A 22,452-nucleotide genomic window follows, 5' to 3' on the forward strand; every position below is an offset into this window, starting at 1 on the left:
TTGTACTTTGTGGTTGTATGTTGACATTCTGATGTCTCAATTTGGATGTTTTAAAACACTACTTTTTTTTATAAAATGATCTGTTGTACATATTTGTAACTGCTATAAACGGCCGATTATAGTTAGAGCTGCAATTTTGGATTTTAGTAGTCTGTAATAAAAAAAAAACAATATTCTATTTAAAATATGCATTTCAGACAAATATCATTACTAAAAGTAACTGAAAAGAGAAAACACATTTGAGACAAGCAGCTCTCACCACTCCTGAAGTGGGAAAAATGTCATCCAGACTACCGAAGGCGCTCCAGTGTACCGTTAGTCTGCCAAACCTGCCTCTTCTCCTCTCGATGCTCAGAGACACTGGGTTATCAGCCTGCAGCTCATCCACCTCCCGCATTAAAGAGTTCTGTATACAAATAGAGTAGTTTACAAAATTATTCAAACAAGGTTGTTCATAGAATAAGTTAAGACAGAATATAGTCGTATCATGAAAAGTCTGCATCATGACAAAGAAAAAAAAAAAAGAAAGAAATTGACATGTAAAACGAAATCTTATTTATTTATTTATTTTAAACTTCTTTTCTAAGAAATGTAAGATAGAGCCTACAGTTAAAAAGATTTTAGTAGTCCAATCCTGAGGGGAAAAACACTGAATATTTTCTGACTAATTTTATACTTCACAATTTTGGCCTTTTTTTTATTAACAATATTATCACTGTGGCACCAGTGTAAGTGAGATTTTATAGTTTTTTTCCGAAAAGTGGTAAAACACAATGCTTACTGCAATTACTGAATGTGAGGTGTGGAATATAATGCATAATTATAGTTTAGTTGTATTCAATTATCGACAGACAATAAATAAATAAATAAATAAATAAATAAATAAATAAATAAATAAATAAACGAATGAAGGAATGAACGAAGGAACAAACGGATGAACGGATGGGCGAATGACCAAACGAACAAACAGATGAGTGGACGAATGGACAAATGGACAGACGAACAGACGAACGAATGAATGGACGAACAAACGGACGGATGGACGAACGAATGGACGGACGGACAAACAAAAGGACGAACGGATGAATGAATGAATGAACGAAAGAACAAACAACTGAATGAACAAACAAACAAACGAACGATCGAATGGACGAACGAACAGACGAAAGAGCGGATGGATGGATGGACAGCGGACAGATGAATGAACAATCGAACGGACAAACGAAGAGATGAAAGGACGAAAGCATAAACGGATGAATGAAAGAAAGAACAAACAATTGAACAAACAAACAAACGGACGAATGAATGAACGAACAAACAAACATTTGAACAAACAAAAAAATTTACAAAAAAGTGAAGGAAAGAAGGAAGCAATGAAGGAAGGAACAAACGAACGTACGAATGAAATGGTTGCTGGATTATGAATCAATGCTGATATGCTTAAATGAAGATGCATAGGGAGGTTCAAATTTAGTTCCAATCATTCAGTAACTAAAACAACAATGCTTTGGTTATTTTTAAAATGTACACTATAATACTTTATTTAAACTATTTACACTATTAATGTTATTCATTAAATGTTTGGTCATAGTATTAAAGCAGGGGTTCCCAAAGTTTTCAGCCCATGACCCCCATAATAACAATTACAGTGACTCGTGACCCCAACTATACTCGGAGGTGGTTATAAACATGTAATCATTGCACACAACGACTCACACACACCAATAGGAATTATATAAACACAAGCATATTGACAACACAAAAAAGTGGGTTACAGTCTAACAACCATATAATTTTTATAGTCATTATTCATTTCATTTGATGTTAACCTCAGTTAATTAGGTAGGTGGGCAAAATAAAGACCTCCACTTAGAGATCGTCCTCCATGTTCTGTCCTGGACTTTATTTTTGAACAAAGTTGAACATTATGTCATAAAATCAATCTACTGCAACTGATCCTATTGCTGTGTTGTTAATAATAACCCAAGGGGTCACAATCCAATGGAAAAAAAAAAAAGAAAGGCAGATGATTTTTTATTTGCATGTTGTTTGCACTTTAGGAACCACTGTATTAAAGGGATAGTTCACCCAAAAATGAAAATTAACTCATTATTTACTCACCCTCAAGTGTTTCCAAACCTTTATAAATTTATTTATTCTGCTGAACATTAAAATTATATTTTAAAAAGAGCTGTAAACCTATAACCATCAACTTCCATAGTAGGAAAAACAAATAAACAAAATATATTCTTTATGTTTAACAGAAATAAGCACATAAAAGTTTGAAAAAAGCAAACGGTGAGTGAATAGAAACATAATTTTCATTTTTGAGTGAACTATCCCTTCAAGAAACAATGAGAGTTGCATGTTCAGATAAGAGCATCTCTGAAGCATTCAAGTTATTCTGATTTTGATACCTGTGAAAACCCTATAATCCCATAAGCATCATCATTAGCTGGAATGAAGACGGTCACTTGACCACGAAAACCAATCTCTGCTCCTCCTTTGGGGTTTTTGAGGCTGACACGAAAATGTTCTTCCTCCTCAGGAACATCGTCGTCAATTACATTCACTGCTATTTCCAGCTCTTGCACCCCAGGCTGGAAAAACAGCTCCCCTGAACTGAGAATATTAAAATATGTATGAAAATGGAATTACTTTACAGAATAACCTAACATAAAGAAACTGTATACAAAGCAATGGTAACATACCTGGGGATGAAGTCAGATTGGTTGGACACTGAGGTCAGCTCATAAACCAATGAATTAGATTTTCCACTGGCTAAGATGAGACTCTTGGTGGAGTTGATGGAAGGGACTGGAAGATACAGGAACTCTTGGGCAGATGGAGACTTGAGTACTTCTGCAAACTGCCGAAGTTCAGACCTCCATGAATACAGGGCTGATCCATTTACCCCAGCAAGTAGTAGGTGAGCTAAAAAACAAAGAGACTGGTCAATCTAATTTCTGATGCTGTATATTTCTGATTCTAACTTCTGACACTGTGAATCACATATGGCCTATACATAGACTTGCTGACCGAGCCAGTAAATTGTTGCAATTCTGTTGATGTGAAGTGCTTCATTATCCTTAATTTTTAATTGTTTTGAATGAAAAGTGTCAGATACATAGATAAATGTGTATTTGGTTTGCAAATTCACTTTAAATATGTTGTTTTAATGTTTTTAGCTCACAAAAGGTTAATTTATTATCATGGTATTTTTAGGATCACCATGGACCACAGTATCAGTAAAAAAAAAAGTGAAATACCTGTTTATGATGAGAGAATTTGAATGGAAGCAGATGTCAAGTAGCATGACAACAAAGCTCAGGTATTTTCACTGGTGACTAATCTAAATGTGCTTTATTGGCTACTCTGTTCATAAGCTCAACAGAAATTTACTGTAACGTTGCGCCCGGACACTCTATTTTTGTATTTCACTTTAATTATGAAAGCCTTAAAAGTTGTGTGTAACTGCACTGGGACATTTTTGAACTTGTGGGGTATTTATGTTTACTTTATCTGCATTAGTAAGCGTTTGTTTGAGCTAAAGGTTTGATAGATAGGGTTGTGTGTTTAGAAGAAACTAAAAGGGATAAGCTAAAAGGGATCCTTCACCAAAAAATCTTCACGCTTCACTTGTCACAAACTTCTTTCTTCTTTTATCAGTTAAACACAAAAGAAGGTAATTTGAAAAATGTTGGAAATCTGTAACAACTGACTTTCATAGTATTTGTTTACAGGTTTTGTCTAATGGTTACAGGTTTCTAACATTTTTCATAATACCTTCTTTTGTGTTCAAGAGAAAAAAGGAAACTCAAAAAGGTTTTAAACTCCTTGAGGGTGCGTAGCATGTTTGTGGAATGATCAGCATATCTGAAATATCATACTGTAAAAATAACTGTTAATTAACAGTTTCCGTATTTGTATTATTTTTTTACAAACTATCATTGTTCGAAAATAAATGTCCCTTCAAAAAACAACTACTTATTGATAGCTTGCTCTGACATTAAAACAACTACTTCTGTCAAAAATGTAGGTGTAATCTTCGACTCCTCACTCTCCTTTCAGTCTCACATTAAATCTGTTATTAAATCTGCATTCTTTCATTTACGTCGTATTGCCCAACTGAGTCCCTTCGTCAGTAGCAAGGATGCTGAGACTGTCATCCATGCATCTGTCTCATCACGCATCGACTATTGTAATGCCCTTGTCATTGGTCTGCCTGCCAGCCTCATCTCCAGATTTGAATATATTCAAAACTCTGTGGCTAGAATACTCACTCATATCAAACCCTACAGCCCTACTCGCTCATTACGTTCCTCCGACTCTGGCCTTCTTGCTGTCCCTCGGAACCACCTCTCTTCAAAGGGGGGCAGATCATGTAGTGTTATTGCACCCAAACTTTGGAACTCTCTACCACGTTCACTTCGTTCTGTTAATAATATCTCCGAATTTAAATCTTTACTTAAAACTCACTTGTTTTCTGAATGCTTCACTTCTGATTTTGTATTTCCTGTTTGTTATATTTGACTTCCTGTATGTTTGTGAACCTAACGTTGTCTCTACTTGATTACTGTTTCTTTCAATGTCTGTTCGTACTATCTCTTTTTGTTACATTCTTTGTAAAGTGTCCTTAAGCTCTGGAAAGGCTGGAAATGTATTATTATTATTACTTAATTATAAGTAAGTCTAACTATAGTAAACAATACTCTAACTATGAATGACATTGCTACAGCAAATGCAATTATAGCAACTCACATATTCCTGAAGGTGGGGTAAAGGGATGGACTGAAAAGAGGCTTGGAACTAGGATAGACTGTGTCTGCTGGAAGACAGTCTGCTGAGAGCCCCACAGAAACACTTCACATGATGGGCTTAGACCTTTATTATAAAAACAAACAATATAAAAATAACGTGAATGAAAACAACACATTTTTAGTACCCCAAATTGAATGTTTTTAAACTAAAACAAACTTCATATGATTGTTACCTTCAGTAACAATAAAAAGGAAAGTGTCTCCTCCCATCTGAAGCGATTCCACTTGCTTGACCCGAGCATTGAGTGCCAATGGTTGGGGATTTTGGAAACGTCCATCAGTCCACTGGTAGATCACACAGGCTGCTGATGTTCTGTTTCGACACACTGCCAGGTGTTGTATGTTGCTGCTGCCTCGTCTGAAAGGTACGGCTATGGTGATGTCTTGTAACTCCAGATTTTGATGAAGGGAGAATGAGCCTCTGTTCCACACAAATATCTTAGGACAAAGTGAAAATTATGTCAATATTGTATTTTTCTTTACCAATGTAGAACTCATAGATATTGTTTCACATGTCCGATTAAGTTTACCTCACTTGAAGCTATCAAATATTGCTTGAGATCTGTGGAGAAGTGTTTGACACTGAAACCGCTCGCAGTAAAAGTCTGCTCCTACAGAACATTAAACAATATATGAAAAAGTCAACACATTAGAAAGAGAGATGTTGTACATGCATCTAGAGTATACAGTACTTACCAAAGGGTAAACAATTATGTAGTTACAACAACAACAACAACAACAACAATAATAATAATAATATTGTTAATGGTAGCTGAAGAAAAGATGGAATCAGCAGCTAACTTACTTGAGTAAGGTTGAGATCTGCTTGAACGTGAAATAAGCTGATGTTGGTGGTTAATGACAGAGTGGTGTCTGCATGGGAAACTGCCACATAGCTGGAGCCATTTACTGTAAAGCCCACACAAGAGCTGGGATTCTGGATGCTGACAAACTGTGAGAAACAGAATGGAAAAGATGAAAATTGAACATAGTAGAGAAAGTGAAGAAATTAAATAGTAATTGAAATTAATACAAATAAATGCCTCCTTGTCTTGATTAGACAAGCACAACATTTACACATAATTGTAATAAAGTAAAGTAAAGGAATGTAAAGTGATGTAAAGTAAAGTAAAGTGATGTAAAGTAAAATAAAAAGTAAAGTAAATAAATGTAAAACGATTTAAAGTTACGTTACGTTGCGTTGCGTTACGTTATATTGCGCTATGTTGCGTTGCGTTGCGTTGCGTTGCGTTGCGTGACGTAATGTAACGTAACGTAAATATAACGTAACGTAACTTAACGTAATGTAAAATAAAGTAAAGTAACGTAAAGTGATGTAAAGTACAGTGAAGTTATGCAACGTAACATAACGTAATGCAATGTAAAATAAAATGAAATAAAATAAAATAAAATAAAATAAGGCGATGCAGTGGCGCAGTAGGTAGTGCTGTCGCCTCACAGCAAGAAGGTCGCTGCTTCGAGCCTCGGCTGGGTCAGTTGGTGTTTCTGTATGGAGTTTGCATGTTCTCCCTGCGCTCGCGTGGGTTTTCTCCCAGTGCTCCGGTTTCCCCCACAGTCCAAAGACATGCGGTACAGGTGAATATGGAAGGCTAAATTGTCCGTAGTGTATGAGTGTGAATGACTGTGAATGGATGTTTCCCAGAGATGGGTTGCAGCTAGAAGGGCATCCGCTGCGTAAAACATGTGCTGGATAAGTTGGCGGTTCATTCCGCTGTGGCGACCCCTAATTAATAAAGGGACTCAGCCGAAAAGACAATGAATGAATGAATAAATTAAATAATGGTTAGGAGTCATAACACTCAGTTTAGTTTTTACTTTTTTAAAAATTTGAAATTTTTAAAAAAGAAAAGAAAAAGAAAACAAAAATTTAAAACAAATATTGCATATTTACAAAACATATCTACAAAACATGAATTTATTCATTTTAAAACAATGAGTCAAGTGTAGTAAAAAAAGCATTTTAAAAATAAGACAAATGCAGTAATACTGTAAAACAATTCAACATGCATAACGTATTCATGGTACTATTCACTTTCACTTACTAATAAGAAGCTAATGAGCACATACAATTATATATGATATTAGTTTAGGGGAAAATGTTTCAATAAAATTATGTTTTTATGGATTCAACCTGAACTAAAAATGGTATAGAAACATTGATCGCTTTACAAGGGTTTAAATCAACATATAATTACTTTTTCTTCACATTAAATAACATTGTACAACAAACATTGTGTAGCTAAAACTAAACTGAACTTAAAACCTAAATACACAAAAAACACAAATGAATGACATTACAGCGAATACAACTGTTTTGTATAAGAACTAGCAAGTATCAGCATTTCATGTGCATTTTCACAAATGTTTTAAGTGAATTTAAAACACACCTCAACGGGCACAAAGATGCCCTGCCACTTGTAGAGTACAGTCTGGTTCTGAGCTAGGCCTTTGATCAGCCTCAGCACCAGAGCGGCATCCTCACTGGGCACTGAACACCAGACTGATGCAAAACTGTCCCTAATAGTCTGATACACAGCCAGCACTGGCTGCTCTCCCCCTGCAAATACAATAGAAAATCTTAAGTCGTTCAATTTTTCAATCCACTTAATTGAAACTGGTGCAGCTTCTTACTCATGCCAAAAGCTGTTCCTGACCGGGTCTCCCACTCCACGCTGACCGCAGACTCCAGCCCATTACTACGGGACACAGTCAGATACACAGTGCCCATACGTTCCTCTAGTGTGATGGTGTCCAGTGTCCTGGAGAACACATAAATACAGCAGATGTGTTGATCATTTTACTGACTCAGATCTTTGAGTCTCGAGAAGTAAGATGAATTCATCTTTTTGTCGAGTCGTTTTGTTCAATTTATCAAAATATCATTAAAATGTTACGAGTTTCCTCCCAAACACATCAGCAATGAGCACACATGATGATCACACTACAAACAGGTCAGAACTATAATGCTCTAAGAAAGAGAAAAGAATCATTCATTGTTTACTTCATTCATTGTCTTTGTCTACGATTAGCTCAGCTCAACTCAGCTTAACACAGAAGTCCTAGTAAATTGAGAAATTCACAGTAAACTGTGTCAGTCCAGTTTTCACAGTTGAAGTTCAGTTTAGTTTAGTTCAGTGTGGTTCAGTTATCTGTCACGTTTTCAAGTTTGAGTCGTTCATTTACATGCACTGACAGTCCCATAAGCTTAACCAGTGCACACAGCCAGATGATCAAAACCCATAATAATTATAATAAATCAAAACCCATGATTAGTTCATCTTTCGAGTCTTTGCAGTTTTTGTTTGCGCAAATCCACGAGAGGCTGCTGCGTGCGCTTTTTCATATCTCAAATTTCCCTCACGAGTGCCGTTCGTGCCCGCTGTTCTCGTGTAAATCCACCAGAGACCGCTGTTGACCGAACGTCTGTCTTACTGACTGGATGACTGACTGGCCGGCCGACCAATCGACAGACCCACCCTCCTCCTTCCCTAAACCCAACTAATTTTATCGATTGACCCGCCCACCCACTTACTTCCCTAAAACCCAACCAACGATTTACAAAAGCCGTCCAGAAAAAGAAACCCCTTGTCGGATTTTACCACATTCTCACAACTGTTATTTTTTGTATTCTGTTTTTGTCTTACCTGATTTCTGGACCTGATTTTTCCCGGACTCGAACCCCATCGTCGTGGTCATCTCCTCTCTGCATCTCAAGTCCGCCGACATACACGACAAACTAACTGAACAGCGGGAAAGCCCTCCATAAGGGGTAAATGGTCAGCCGGTAAGCACGAAAAGAAACGGCGTCACACCGCCCCATAGTGTTCGTTTAAAAAAATTACATACGCCATACGTACCCCCAGCTACATAATTCGCGGTCTCCAGAAACGGCCGCAGGACTACGCTGTCGGAATGAGCCTTTGTTGCCAAAAACCCTAATTCCTGTCACAGTCACCAGCAATCTAGCCCATGCAGATCGCTGGAGAGCTACAAATCTGCCAGCAAAAAAACTACAAGATCCAGTCATGCACCACTCACACACCAGGCCTAGATCCTGTCTGATTGCAAACACTCACAGCTGAAGCCGCTCATGAACTGATTACATGGACCATAAAGTCAGCACACAAACAGAAGTCTTGCTTATCTGTCAAGTTAACATTACGACGTGGTTTCCTTGCCTTGTTTTGCCATGTTTTTGACCCTAGCCTTGTTTGTTTGTTTACGGTGCCTGCTGCCTGCCTGTATTAACCATTCGCCTGTTATTTGACCGAGATTCTAGATGCCCTGTATACAACAGTTTGCTCTTAGATCTGCACTTCCCTTGTCAGCATCTCCCATGTGACATTACCACACTTATGTAAAGCTACAGTACTGTACAGTTTGAGATCAGAAATAATAATAATAATAATAATAATAATAATAATAATAATAATAATAATAATAATAATAATAATAATAATAAAATATTACAAAATACAAAAATAGTTTCATACCAGCAGCCATTAGATATTTAAATAAGGCATAGACTAAAGCAGAGGTATTTCGGTGACCTGTATATTTTAGATCGTTTTAAACATTTTTTTTTTGGGGGGGGGGGGGGGGGGAGAGACACTTGAAGTGATTATTAATTTATACTTTTATAAGTGTTTTTATGTTTTATGTCCTAATGTTTATTTGTTGTTGTTACTGTGTGAGTTCCTTTATGAGGCACTGTTGTGAGATGAGGACTCTTGACTGCAAACCAAATCTACCTTCGGGTATAAATAAAGTAACCTAACCTAACCTAACCTAACCTAACCTAACCTAACCTAATAATAATAATAATAATAATAATAATAATAATAATAACAGCAATAATATACCCATTACTTGCAAAGAGAGGAACGACTCGGGAGATTTACGGAAAAACTTTCTCCAGTTCTGACTGCATAGGTTTGTGTCTTTGACATGATGAAGGAATGACTCAAGCCCAATCACTCAAGAGATGAACGGATCAAATCATTTTCCGACTCTGACTGCACAGGATAGCTTTGTGTCTTTTACGACATAAACTAATGATCCAGAAATCAAAAGACTCAAGAGATAAAATAATCAAAAAATTTTTGGTTCTGACTGCATAAGATGGCTTATGTCTTTCATGTAAAGAGTCAAATTAAATATTTTTTTTTTTTCATTCAAGAACGACCCATTACTACTGTGTATGCTAATAGTAGGTTAACTTCTGTTTCAGAGGGATTGTGAATGTACCTGTTCAGTGAAGGTGATATTCTGAAGAGGCCTAGAGGAGCCTGGTTCTGCAGGACGGTGATAAATGTCTGCAGTGAGACCCCCAGTCGAGCACCTCCAGTAGGGTTGGACAGAGTCACTGTGAAAGTCTCATTCATCTCTGGCTCGGCATCCAGAACAGCCCAGATCTCCAATGTCTAAAAAACAAAGATGTGATACAACTGACAAACTGCTGGTTGTAATTTCTTAACATAAACAGAACGGTGTGCTATAAGATGTGTATAAAATAGTGTTTACTGTTTACCAAATAAAGGGGAGAAATTTAAATAGACCAAAACCATTATGACTCATTCATTTTACATGCATATGCATATATTCGTATGATGAATGTTTCATAAACAAATCATGATTCACTGATGATTCTAGAACATACTGTCATTTGACCAATGAATATAACTGACACCTAAAAGTACCCTATTTAGAGAACATTAAGATAAAAATAAATAAATAAAACCAACATCACACCAACTATATTTAATAGCTACAGTATATATTGTCTAAAAACAGTGAAACGTAAGATGTGTAGAAACTATTTTAGGTATTGTTTGAAAAGTGGCTAATTCATATGAATTAATATGATTTAATTCTTATGAAAATGTAATATTTTTTAAAAGGAGGTGTGTCCCCAATCACCACCTCATTAAAGGGCGAGCAAATAAAACTAAAATGCACGAATCAGATCATACCAGTGCTTAATTTGAGCCGGATCTTGCCAGATCCTGTTTCGGAAAATGCCAGATATTTGTGTTTTGCGTTCCGGTATTTATATTAATGGATCCTCTATTAACTTGTGTGTGGTGAATATCTATGTGTGTGTGTGTGTGAGGGAGAGAGAGAATGTAAATGAGTGCAAGCGAAGACTGTGTGGATTGTTTGTCACGTTTAGCAAAAGTCACGTTCAACTATTGGCCCTCAACAATATTTTCAGCCAATCAGCTTTCTTATGTTTCGATCACTCTCATTGGTTGGTGATTGTTGTTTCGCTCGCGGTGAGCAGCAAAATTAAATAATGGCGTAGTGGCCAACCTAAGTAATCTTTGTATTTTCAAAATGGCAAAGAGGCATATTTTCATTTGCTAAAACCACAAGTAAATCTGAAAATGAGCCTGATCAAAGGAGATCTCGAGAAGGATGAAACTGCACGAATGGATCAGGAAAGCAGGAGACAGAAGCAAAACGATCTCAAGTCAGACAGAAAACATGACAGAAGAGGTAACTGTGGGCTCTTCTTGAAGATTAGACAGAGTCATTTAATTATTTATTTCACTTGCCACATGGTAGGAAAGTGAGCTGAATAGTGATTGTTCAAGCAATTTACAGTATGTTTGTAACTACATGTTTTTATTATCCTTAACGTTATATGGCTCAATATAATTAGAAATTTGATGCTAATTTTTTGCGCTATAACCGTTTAATGACATCATGTTCTGGGAAAACAAAAACTGTTTGGTGGACGTTGATCGGGGTAACTTTTATTTCCCAGATTTGTCCCAGGAATTATTAATTTACAAATTAAGCACTGGATCATACATAAGTAATATGGACTAGCCACTAAATCAAAAAGATACAAACTGCTGTGAGACTGCATAAGACATGCTGTTGTCTATCTCTGTTAATAGATTGGGCATTGATCCTAAAACTTTGTATACCGCACCTTGAATCTAACTCCATCCTCAAGCACCACAAAGCCGGAAGAAGGTGTGAGATCATCAGTGTACAGGGATCCATTGACATCAGTGATGGTGAACTGGACTGTGACTGTGCCAAAAGTCCCCTGAGGAGGGTCCCGTATGATGTAGAGGGTGGCAACGCTCGTGCCCAGACCGGACACAGAGGTGGGCTCCCTTAGCAGGAAGTGCTCACTGTTATTAAAGGATATGATGCCATGGCCATCGTCATTGGCCAGAATCATCACCATAGCTATGAAAATGCATTAGATAAACATTAGACGTTAGTGTACAGGAAATTTTCACATGCATTCTTTCACTTTTGCATCTGAAAAATTTGTCACGCACAGAAACCTTGACCACTGAGTTGGTATGAGTGCATATTAATTAATCTCTAGTGAAAAATAATTGTAAAACAATTCAGAGTCGATACAGAAAGAGGTTCAGAAAGAATAATAACAAAACATACGCTTTCTCCTAACACTACTTCCCTGTCTTATAAAATATATAATAATATTAAAATAATTTAACAAAATTTATAATGGAGAATAAACATTTTAAAATGTATTCTCCTTGCAATAATCACAGCTACAACCGTAAACAAAACAACATTCTTCTTTCTTACTGTCATCTCTCATACACAGCAACCAAAGTGCTGCATATTACATGATGGAAAAAGAACCAAACATATCAGAGCAGCAAAGTGAGTGAATGATACTGCTTGTGAAAAATGCAACGGTTCCAGACATATCCACACTTTGATGAAAGGGGAGTACTATTGGCTTGCATTAGAAATTGTTCACAAAGTATAAATGCCATCAGGCTAACATCAATCTAATTCCAATACCAATGTTGATATTGATACTATCGATATTAAGATTGATCCACCCACCCCACCACACAAACCAACACTGTAAACAGATGCATGGGAAAGGTGCATGGCTGGCACTGAAACCAGCATGCAATAGTCTACAGTTGTGCTTCTCAACCATCTGTCACATTTTTTAAATTACACACTTTCTTTGTCATAATTTAGTGAGTTCTGAGTGACATCATTATGGATTTTGGCTTGGCTCTCAAATGTCAAAACATGCTTTTTTGGATGCGAAAAATGGCAAAAAAAAAAAAAAAAAAAGATAAGATAGATTTTTTTTTTTTTTTTATGATGGGCATCATTTTCAAATGCAGATTGTAAATATAATTGACACAACATTAGGTCAATGTTTATTTAACATGCTAAAATTTAAAATGCATTCAATGTACAATGATCTTAAGAGTCATGGAAATCCTCAATATTTAGTGTTTCCTATTACAACAGACCTGTAGTGTTCTCTCCCAGTTGCAGACCTGCTGAGGGGTTTGTTAGGATTAGCTGGAACATCTCATCCCCTTCAGGAAGAGCATCATCTAATATCTGTACTTCGATGAACTTATGTCGTTCTCCATCCACAAAGTAGATCATCTGCATGATATTTGTGTACATTAAGACAAAAGGTGAATACTTCAAGGGCAATTTCATCCAAAAATTTGAATTATTTCATTATTTTCTTTTTTTTCTATTGAACATAGAGATATTTTGAAGAATGTTGGTAACTATTAGCCATTGACTTCCGTACAATAAAATTTAGTTGTTTTTTCCTACTATAAATGACAGTGGGCGGTTCATTCCAATGTGGTGACCCTAGAATAATAAAGGGACTAAGCCGAAAATAAAATGGATGAATGAATGAATGAATGGCAATGGCTGCTGGTTTACAAAATCCTTCAAACTATTTCCATTTACAATGAATAGTAAGTAAATAATGAGAATTGTATTTATTTACTTGTTTTTTGGATTAACTATCCTTGTAAAATATATAAATAAAAAATAAAAAGAGTGTTTGTGACTCACTGATGGGGTGGCATTGAAATCCAGACCCAATTGAGCCTCTAGATTCTGGGCATAGAAGAACAGGGATACATTTCCATATGTCCCGGCATCACGGAAGGCCACCAGAGTTAACACACCAATCGTTTCATTTACTACATAGCTGAAGGAAAGAAAAAAACACATATATTACCAAAATACTTACTACACATTCATGCCTCATTAGAGATATCATGTGTCAGATAAAAAAAAGGTTGAAGTGAAGTTTGTACTCTATGTTTTGCCAGCCAATGATCCCTCTGATTCCATCATTGGCACTGATGATAATCTCTGCCACAAGACCTTCAGTATCTGGAAACAATACATCAAGAATCAGTCATAAAGGTATAACATGGGCAAGATTCATGCATCTATGCAATTAAAAGAAGAACATCTTTCATAAGCAATAACAAAACTACATTTCTACAGCATACTAATAATCTACCAATAGTATTGACAAATCACTGGCCATAAGCGAGGAAAGTGGGAATTGGGGTGTATTCCAGAAATCAAGGTTTACTTACCATCTGCTAAACCCTGAACTCTTGATTGTTTTATTAGGGAAAAATAAATAAATAAATAATATACAGTTTTTATATACATTTTTTATGTTTTAGATGCGAATTATAGATAAAACAAAAGGTTTTAAGTTGAGATATACTTCTCTACATACAACAAGTTACAGTATGTAAACACATTTAATATAAACACATTAAATGTTTACTTGGAATTTACTTGGAATGCAAATCCACCAAAAAATAAATAAATAAATAAAAAAAACGAATAAAAATTTTTATATATATTTCTAATGAAAATATATAAGAAGAAATTTATTAGGAAACACGCAAAAGTAAACTAATCCTGAACATAACCTGAAACTTAGATAGCTTACATATCCTTAAACTTATGATTAGTTTATGTCACATAGCCTGCTTTCTGGAATACCCCCAGCTTTAAATGGGTAATGATAATGTCAATTATCACAGCACATAACTATAACAAATTCCATTTTTAAACAACAAGCACAAAGCACTACAGCATGTAAAATAAAGGTTTGGGTATGTGTAGTTTGATTACCTTTCAATGTATAGTAAATCTCTAGAAAATGATGCAAGACAAGATGGAAATTGAAGATGAAAGGCTAATTGAAAGAAACTAAAGCCCTGTTAAATGGATTGTTCATAAAAAATAAACAAACGAACACACAAATAAATAAACAAACAACATAATTAAATGAGTAAATAATTGAATAAATAAATTAATTAAATAATATTAATATTGATATTAATATTCATATTAATATTTGGTATTATTATTAATATTAATATTAATTAATTTAATTATTTAATTATGTGTTTAATATGATTTATTTGTTTGTTTGTTTATTTATTAATATTGATTAATTAATAATGTGGTTCATTCCGCTGTGGCAACCCCTGATAAATCAGGGACTAAGCTGAAAGAAAATGAAGGAATAAATAAATAAATAAATGAATAAATAAATAAATAAATGAACGATATAACAAACAAACAAACAAACAAATAACCAAACAAACAAATAAATAAATGAACTAATGAACAAACGAACATATAAATAAATAAATAAATAAATAAACAAATAAATAAATAAATAAATAAAAATTTATAAATTTCATTTATTAATTAATTTATTTATTTATTTATTTATTTATTTACTTATTAATTCCAATGTGGCGACCCTTGATAAATCAGGAACTAAGCCGAAAGAAAATGAACGACCATATAAATAAATAAATAAATAAATAAATAAATAAATAAATAAATAAATAAATAAATAAATAAATAAAAATTAATTAATTTTATTTATTTATTTATTTATTTATTTATTTATTTATTTACTTACTTACTTACTTACTTACTTACTTACTTACTTACTTACTTACTTACTTATTTATTTATTTATTTATTTATTTATTTACTTATTTATTCCAATGTGGCGACCCTTGATAAATCAGGAACTAAGCCAAAAGAAAATGAAGGAATGAATAAATAAATAAAGATTTAATATTTTACTGAAAATGAAAGTCACTGACAACCTCACTTTCACAGTTAGAAAAAGAAGACAAAGCAAACTGAATACTTTTGGCTAGTGATGATTTACCTTGATCATTCTTAATTTATTAGGTGGCCTTAAGCTTGTGCTCAAGACTGTCCTGAACACACTCAGGACTCGTTACCAAGGCTATACATAAAAGGTATCAATAATAATGCACAGTTTCTTGTGCAGACCGATCATTTCATTACATCCGACCTTTGTGTGTTTATTTATTTTGTTTTACCAAGTATATGTTTGTTTAGGTGTGTGTGTGTGTGTGTGTGTGTATGCTGGTAGCCGTGGATTTGCATTATATGAATCAGCAATGACCATGATTTGAGTTAAATATCTTCATTAACCTCATACTGAAAAGTCACCAATATCTTGGTGACACGTTACATCAAATTTCTGGGTAAACTATTGCATAAAATAATATGTAGTTATTTATAAATATTTTCTTTCAAATCATCTTACTTAGTTTAGGTGCAGTTGGAAGGGTAGTTATGAGGACAGCTGATGTTATATTGACTAAGAAAAACTCTTGCAGCTCAGGGATGTCATCCTGTTGATGAAAATAAATACAGCCATACTTGTTGATTCATTTCAACATATTCATTTCAAAAACTAATTATATTGACATCAGATTGAAAAGTGTTGAAATGTAGTTAGACTAGCAGAATCAAACATACATCTATGATGGTGATGGGGATAGACACAGACGTTTGTCCATCCTGCATGATCACAGAGCTGGAGACATATCGGAAGTCCTGCCCTGGATGAGCTAGAGCTCCTTCAGTCTGTCTGAGGTCCTGCAGGGAGCCTCGCACTGTCTCATAGCTTATATTTACAGCACCTGTCAAGGAAAAGTACCAATACTTTCACACTGCAAAAAAACACTGTGTTTTTGTTTGTTTCTAGTCCAAATATCAATAAATTCTTAAATCAAAAAGCATTTTCCAGAATCTAGACAAGCAAAAATATTTAAGGATTTTTTTTTCTAAAATATGCTAAATTATGGGCAGCACGGTGGCGCAGTGGGTAGCACGATCACCTCACAACAAGAAGGTCGCTGGTTAGAGCCCCAGCTGGGTCAGTTGGCATTTCTGTGTGGAGTTTGCATGTTCTCCCCATGTTCATGTGGGTTTCCTCTTGGTGCTCCAGTTTCCCCCATAGTCTAAAGACGGTACAGGAGAATTGAATAAGCTAAATTGGCCATAGTGTATGTGTGTGAATGAGTGTGTATGGATGTTTCCCAGTACTGAGTTGCAGCTGGAAGGGCATCCGCAGTGTAAAACATATGCTGGATACGTTGGCGGTTCATTCCGCTGTGGCGACCCCAGATTAATAAAGGGACTGAGTCGAAAACAAAATGAATGAATGAATGCTAAATTATCTGTTCATAGAGTAAGAAAAATAAATTTACTTCAAACTGAAAACAAGACTTATTTATTACCCCATTAGCAGATTATTTTGCTTGTTTTAAGGCAAAACTCATTTACTTTTGACTTAATATTGTTGACAATAAAACATTATTTTTTACTTGTCTAGAAAATGGTTCTTGATTTAATAATTTTTAGATATCCGGACTAGAAACAAGACAAAAATTCCAAGCAAGAAAAACATTTTGTTCTGTAATAAGTCAGCCCTGAGTGAGAAGCAGCCATCCACCATTAGAGCTTTACCTGCCAAAAATAATGTCAGAGGCTCTTGAATCTTCTTCTAAGCCTCTTCTTTTGACATTTTCAGATTTTCACAGAGATAAAACGTTAGTCCTGTTTTGAATCTGCCACTATGCAGACACACTGTAGGCGTTCACAGCTCCACCCTTTCTCGAAAAGATCTCATTTGAATTTAAAGCAACAGTCACCAAAACAGCACAATTTGTTTTAAAAGCCTAAAAAGGGCTGTTTTAAAGAGTTGGGACATTTTGAGCTTAAACTTCACCTACACACTCCAGAGACATCAGATCATTTTTCTGAAATCTTGTAAAAAGGATCATAATAGGTCCCACTTTAAGAAAAAAAATAAAAAAAAACACTTGTTTGACACTTTGTGGTTTATTTTTTTCTAAAAACAAAACAGGTTTATGTGTCTAGAGAATGCTTCTTGATTTAAGAATGTTTTAATATTTGGACTAAAAGCAAGACAGTTGCATCCCTGCATCACCATACTTCAGAAAAATACACAGCACTGAGCAAAACTAACCTGATGCACCAAATTCTCTGTTGATGTAAATCCTGATGGTGGTGTTTTTCTCATCTGTGGTCACTTGTAATGACGACGGGGCGATGCTGAGCAGGCCAAACGGTTCGTCACTAGCCTCCACACTCACCACTGCTTCACGGGCCTGAGCACTCAGTGCTGCTATTCCTGTCTTTGTGACCCCTGAGAGACACAAATAATACTGTGATGATTTCTTTACGAAATAATAATAAGAGCTAAATTATGAATCAACACCGTCTAAAGTGTTATTAATATGTTTATTGTTAACACTCTCACAAAAAAATAATAATTATTTACTGATTACTGTTGTTTTTTTTTTCAATGACATGACTTCTTAGTTTTCAAACAACCTTTAACAAATGAATAAATGTCTCAATATGACAGAATGATCCCCTGCCATACACTGTAAAAGTGATTAGCTGGCTATACTTTAAAGGGCACATAGTTTACCTCTTTTTTATGATTTAATATTAATATTATGGTTCTTCTGAGTGTGCCAGTTTAGGTTCAGTTTAAAACACAATTCAGATTTTTTATTATAATGTGTTAAAAAGTGTCATGTTGGGGGCGTGTCCACAGTTCGCTGATTTAGGGGTGTGTTGCTTCACATGTACATTAGTTTCGGCTTCCCGCCAACGTAACAAGGGGGCGGGGCTATGAGCTCACCCGCTCTGCGTTTGCAACAGAGTCAGACAGGCAGACAGAGAAAAAGATGGAGTGAGAGGATCACCATTCAGTCGTACATGTACGACTCGGACACAGACCAAGCAGAGAGTACAAAATCATTTGTGTCTTTGTACTGTTTTACAGCCAACTGTGTGCTAGTTTCAAGTGCCAAGCTTGTACACAGAAACTAATAACCACGCACACTGAATTAACTTTGACTGAGGCACCGGATGAGCCGCTCGAAGCCGCGACATGGCACACCAGACACTCTCTGTGGCGCACCAGAAGCATGAAGTGTCCCGAATCGTCGCGCCATGCATTTTTGAATTCTAAACATAGGTTTCTGCAGCGGTCCACGGCGCCCAGCCGCCGACTTGAGTGTACCCTGATAAAAACCTATGTTTAGAATCCTAAAACGCATGCTAGTTAAGATCACAGGGAGCTTCTGGGATCACGAGAAATGCAAACGGCTGATGTATAAGGTAGACTCAATGAGAAGTACACATGTTTGCAAACCTACCTAAAGATACAACCAATAATTCCGATTAGAGCGATCATGTGGAGAATATTGCTCTTGTGTTGAGCCCAGTGAGCCATGCATCTAAAAATAGAACAAGGGTGTTCCCTTAGTGATATTGCTTCGACTCACGCTGAAAATGGCAGACGTGAATCAACAAACTGAGGATATGATGACGTGCCTGTCAATCAATATTGGTGGGCGGAGGGACCACTCTCCTATGTAAAGTTGCGGTCGGTTTGAAAACCGCTCCAATTGGTCCACCGTTTTTAATGCTGTTAAATTGAAAAAAAAAGCACTGGGTGTGCTTATATCACAGTCTATACACCATACATGCACATATGTCTGTCCAAACAGCTTGAAAAGTAGATTTTTTACCATAGGTGCCCTTTAAAAAATAAAAGTGAGTAAACCCATTTCCTTAAAGGGCACCTATGGTGAAAAATGTACTTTTCAAGCTGTTTGGACAGAAATGTATAGTGTATAAACTGTCATATTGGGGTGAAATAAACACACCCAGTCCTTTTTTTTTCAAATTTAACAACATAAAAATGGTGTACCAGATCGATCGCAAATTTACGTAGGAGAGCGGTCCCCCCGCCCACCAATATTGATTGACAGCTGCGTGCATTAACATGTCCGGTAGTCACGTGTATAATCATATCAAGAGAGGACGAGCGCAAAGCAGCCGGGAATAAAAGGTGTTCAGTTCGCTACGATGATCAATCATCATCAAACATGATCAAGAGTGAGTTTCACAAGTTTAAAATGTTTTAAAACAGAGCATGTGTGTAATGATTTACAGCGATTCACTTCAGATGCACATAAACAGCACAGCCACGTGTCAGAACAATTATAAAGGAAGACGCTTCAATCCTAGTTATTAATATACATTAATATAAGAGATATCCATACAGCAGTGGATATTACCAGTATCATGTCACATGCGTGCAAAACGAGTGCAAAGCTTAACGCGCTCTCTCTCTCTCTCTCTCTCTCTGTGTGTGTGTGTGTCTTCGTGTCTGAGCTGTGTGTGTGTGTCTTCGTGTCTGAGCTGTGTGTGTGTGTGTCTGCGTGTCTGAGCTAAGTGTGTGTGTGTGTGTGTGTCCGCGTCTGAGCTATGTGTGTGTGTATTTCTGCAATGACAAGACTTTTGTCAGGTAGTGTAGAAGAGAAATTAATAAAAAGAAGCAAATACTAGATTAGAATAACATCAATGAGTAAATAATGATAAATGTTAGGTCTTTGAATGAAATGAAATACTTTGAATGAAATATCCCATTAAAGGAGTGCAAGCTAAGATCTGACTCGATGACTATAAAAATGTAAACATTAATGGCCAATCAACATGACGCTACTCACAGTAATTCCATACTGTAGCTTCTGATTGTAAAACCTATGCCTTTAATTCATGAAGCAATGGGATACCCTTTGACGAGTGAGAATGTGCTGGTTTGTGCTTTTTTATATGTATTACAGTACCTCAATATTAAAGATTTTAAACTTTGGCAATATTTTAATGTTGTGTTAGCTATAGCATGTCTTGTTTTATGCTGTTTAGCAAATAAAAAAAAATGCTGAAGTCTTTTATAAATCTTTTGTTTTAAATAAAATGTATAAACGTCCTTTAAATTTTTCATCTGAAACGGAAAACTGTGAAATATAAATTCTTTCAGTAACTGTTAGCAGCCTTGCTATACATGTTAATACGAAATGGATTTTCAACATATGCAAAACTTTCAAGCAACTCATTCTTGTCAGTGTTTCTGATGAATACCTGTGGTTTGTATATTTGACAGGATAACTCTGTACTCCTCTCTGTCTTCTGGTGTGGTATCCTCGAGTAACTTTAACACTATGGTATTATTTAGAATTCCCTGAAACAGAGTATAAGGCAGAACATTATAACCTCATTATCGTCTGATTTCAAAAACACAAGAAAGGCTCAAATGAACTGGTGAAACGGAATGTTTTTCTTCATTACCTCAGAGAAAAAGAGAGTTCCTGAGGTGTCTGCAAAAGTCGTTGAGACCAGAGGACCTTCAATCCTCCAATCCACTGTGACATTTCCAATAGCAGGAGCCGTTCTCTCTACCAGCAGAGACACACTCTCACCTGGTGAACACAAGAACATATAACTTTTTTTTTTTGCTGTAATAAGAATTTATATATGCCCTCGATGTTTCAGAAGCTGATATTGACCTGAGGTATGTGTGAGTAATAACATTCCTTTTTCTTGCTGCCTAAGATCGACTATTGTCAAAGATAACTGGTTACAGAGGGATAGAGTTCATGCGTCTCGTCATGCATGCCCAATTACACAAGCACTCTCCTCCAATATAACAGCTGCCACAGATCTCTCTTCCCGCATCTAATTTTTGTACTGTGTTACTAGTTGCTAGGAAGCACCAAACTGATGCCTAATTATCCATTAACGACACGTTTCAAATGCCTCCACACCTGCATAGACTCCTAATAGACAATTATTACTTTTAAACCAACCTCTGTCTACGAACGTCCTAAGAGGCCATGCATTTAAACATTTATTATCTCTAGTTTTCTTGTGATCATCACTTAATTTTCTCGACATAATAAAAAGTTGTTTTCTTGTGATCAATGACCCTGATGGCACATTGCGTAAATAAATAAAGCTTGATGATTTAAATCTGATCTGATAAGTATAACGATAATGTTTTATCGGCTGTTATAATTCAGCATAAATAGAAATATCCACAGAGCACCTATATTGTATAATAATATAATAAAATAAAATATTATATAGTGTTAATATTATAATATAATATAATATAATATAATATAATATAATATAATATAATATAATATAATATAATATAATATAATATAATATAATATAATATAATATATTGTAATATAATATATTGTAATATAATATAATATAATATAATATAATATAATATAATATAATATAATATAATATAATATAATATAATATAATGTATTGTATTGTAATATAATATAATATAATATAATATAATATATTATAATATAATATAATATAATATAATATAATATAATATAATATAATATAATATAATATAATGTAATATAATATAATATAATATAATATAATATAATATAATATAATATAATATAATATAATATAATATAATATAATATAATATAATATAATATAATGTATTGTAATATAATATAATGTATTGTAATATAATATAATATAATATAATGTAATATAATATAATATAATATAATGTAATATAATATAATATAAT

General features: G+C 34.9%; 1 protein-coding gene across 1 annotated transcript in view; it reads right to left on the reverse strand.

Annotated features, from left to right (window-relative positions):
• The window catches only part of adgrv1 (adhesion G protein-coupled receptor V1), a 289,090-nt gene that overhangs the window by 148,701 nt on the left and 117,937 nt on the right, over positions 1 to 22,452 (reverse strand). The window contains 19 exon segments of the mRNA XM_056458383.1: positions 260 to 406; positions 2,418 to 2,622; positions 2,712 to 2,934; positions 4,762 to 4,884; positions 4,994 to 5,258; positions 5,351 to 5,431; positions 5,626 to 5,772; positions 7,229 to 7,398; positions 7,473 to 7,600; positions 10,089 to 10,264; positions 11,782 to 12,047; positions 13,115 to 13,256; positions 13,686 to 13,824; positions 13,934 to 14,012; positions 16,249 to 16,336; positions 16,464 to 16,627; positions 17,980 to 18,159; positions 20,958 to 21,057; positions 21,165 to 21,295. Of these exon segments, the coding sequence (XP_056314358.1) occupies positions 260 to 406; positions 2,418 to 2,622; positions 2,712 to 2,934; positions 4,762 to 4,884; positions 4,994 to 5,258; positions 5,351 to 5,431; positions 5,626 to 5,772; positions 7,229 to 7,398; positions 7,473 to 7,600; positions 10,089 to 10,264; positions 11,782 to 12,047; positions 13,115 to 13,256; positions 13,686 to 13,824; positions 13,934 to 14,012; positions 16,249 to 16,336; positions 16,464 to 16,627; positions 17,980 to 18,159; positions 20,958 to 21,057; positions 21,165 to 21,295 (2,954 nt within the window).

The sequence above is a fragment of the Danio aesculapii genome, chromosome 5, assembly GCF_903798145.1.
Source record: "Danio aesculapii chromosome 5, fDanAes4.1, whole genome shotgun sequence".
Classification (NCBI taxonomy): Eukaryota; Metazoa; Chordata; class Actinopteri; order Cypriniformes; family Danionidae; genus Danio; species Danio aesculapii.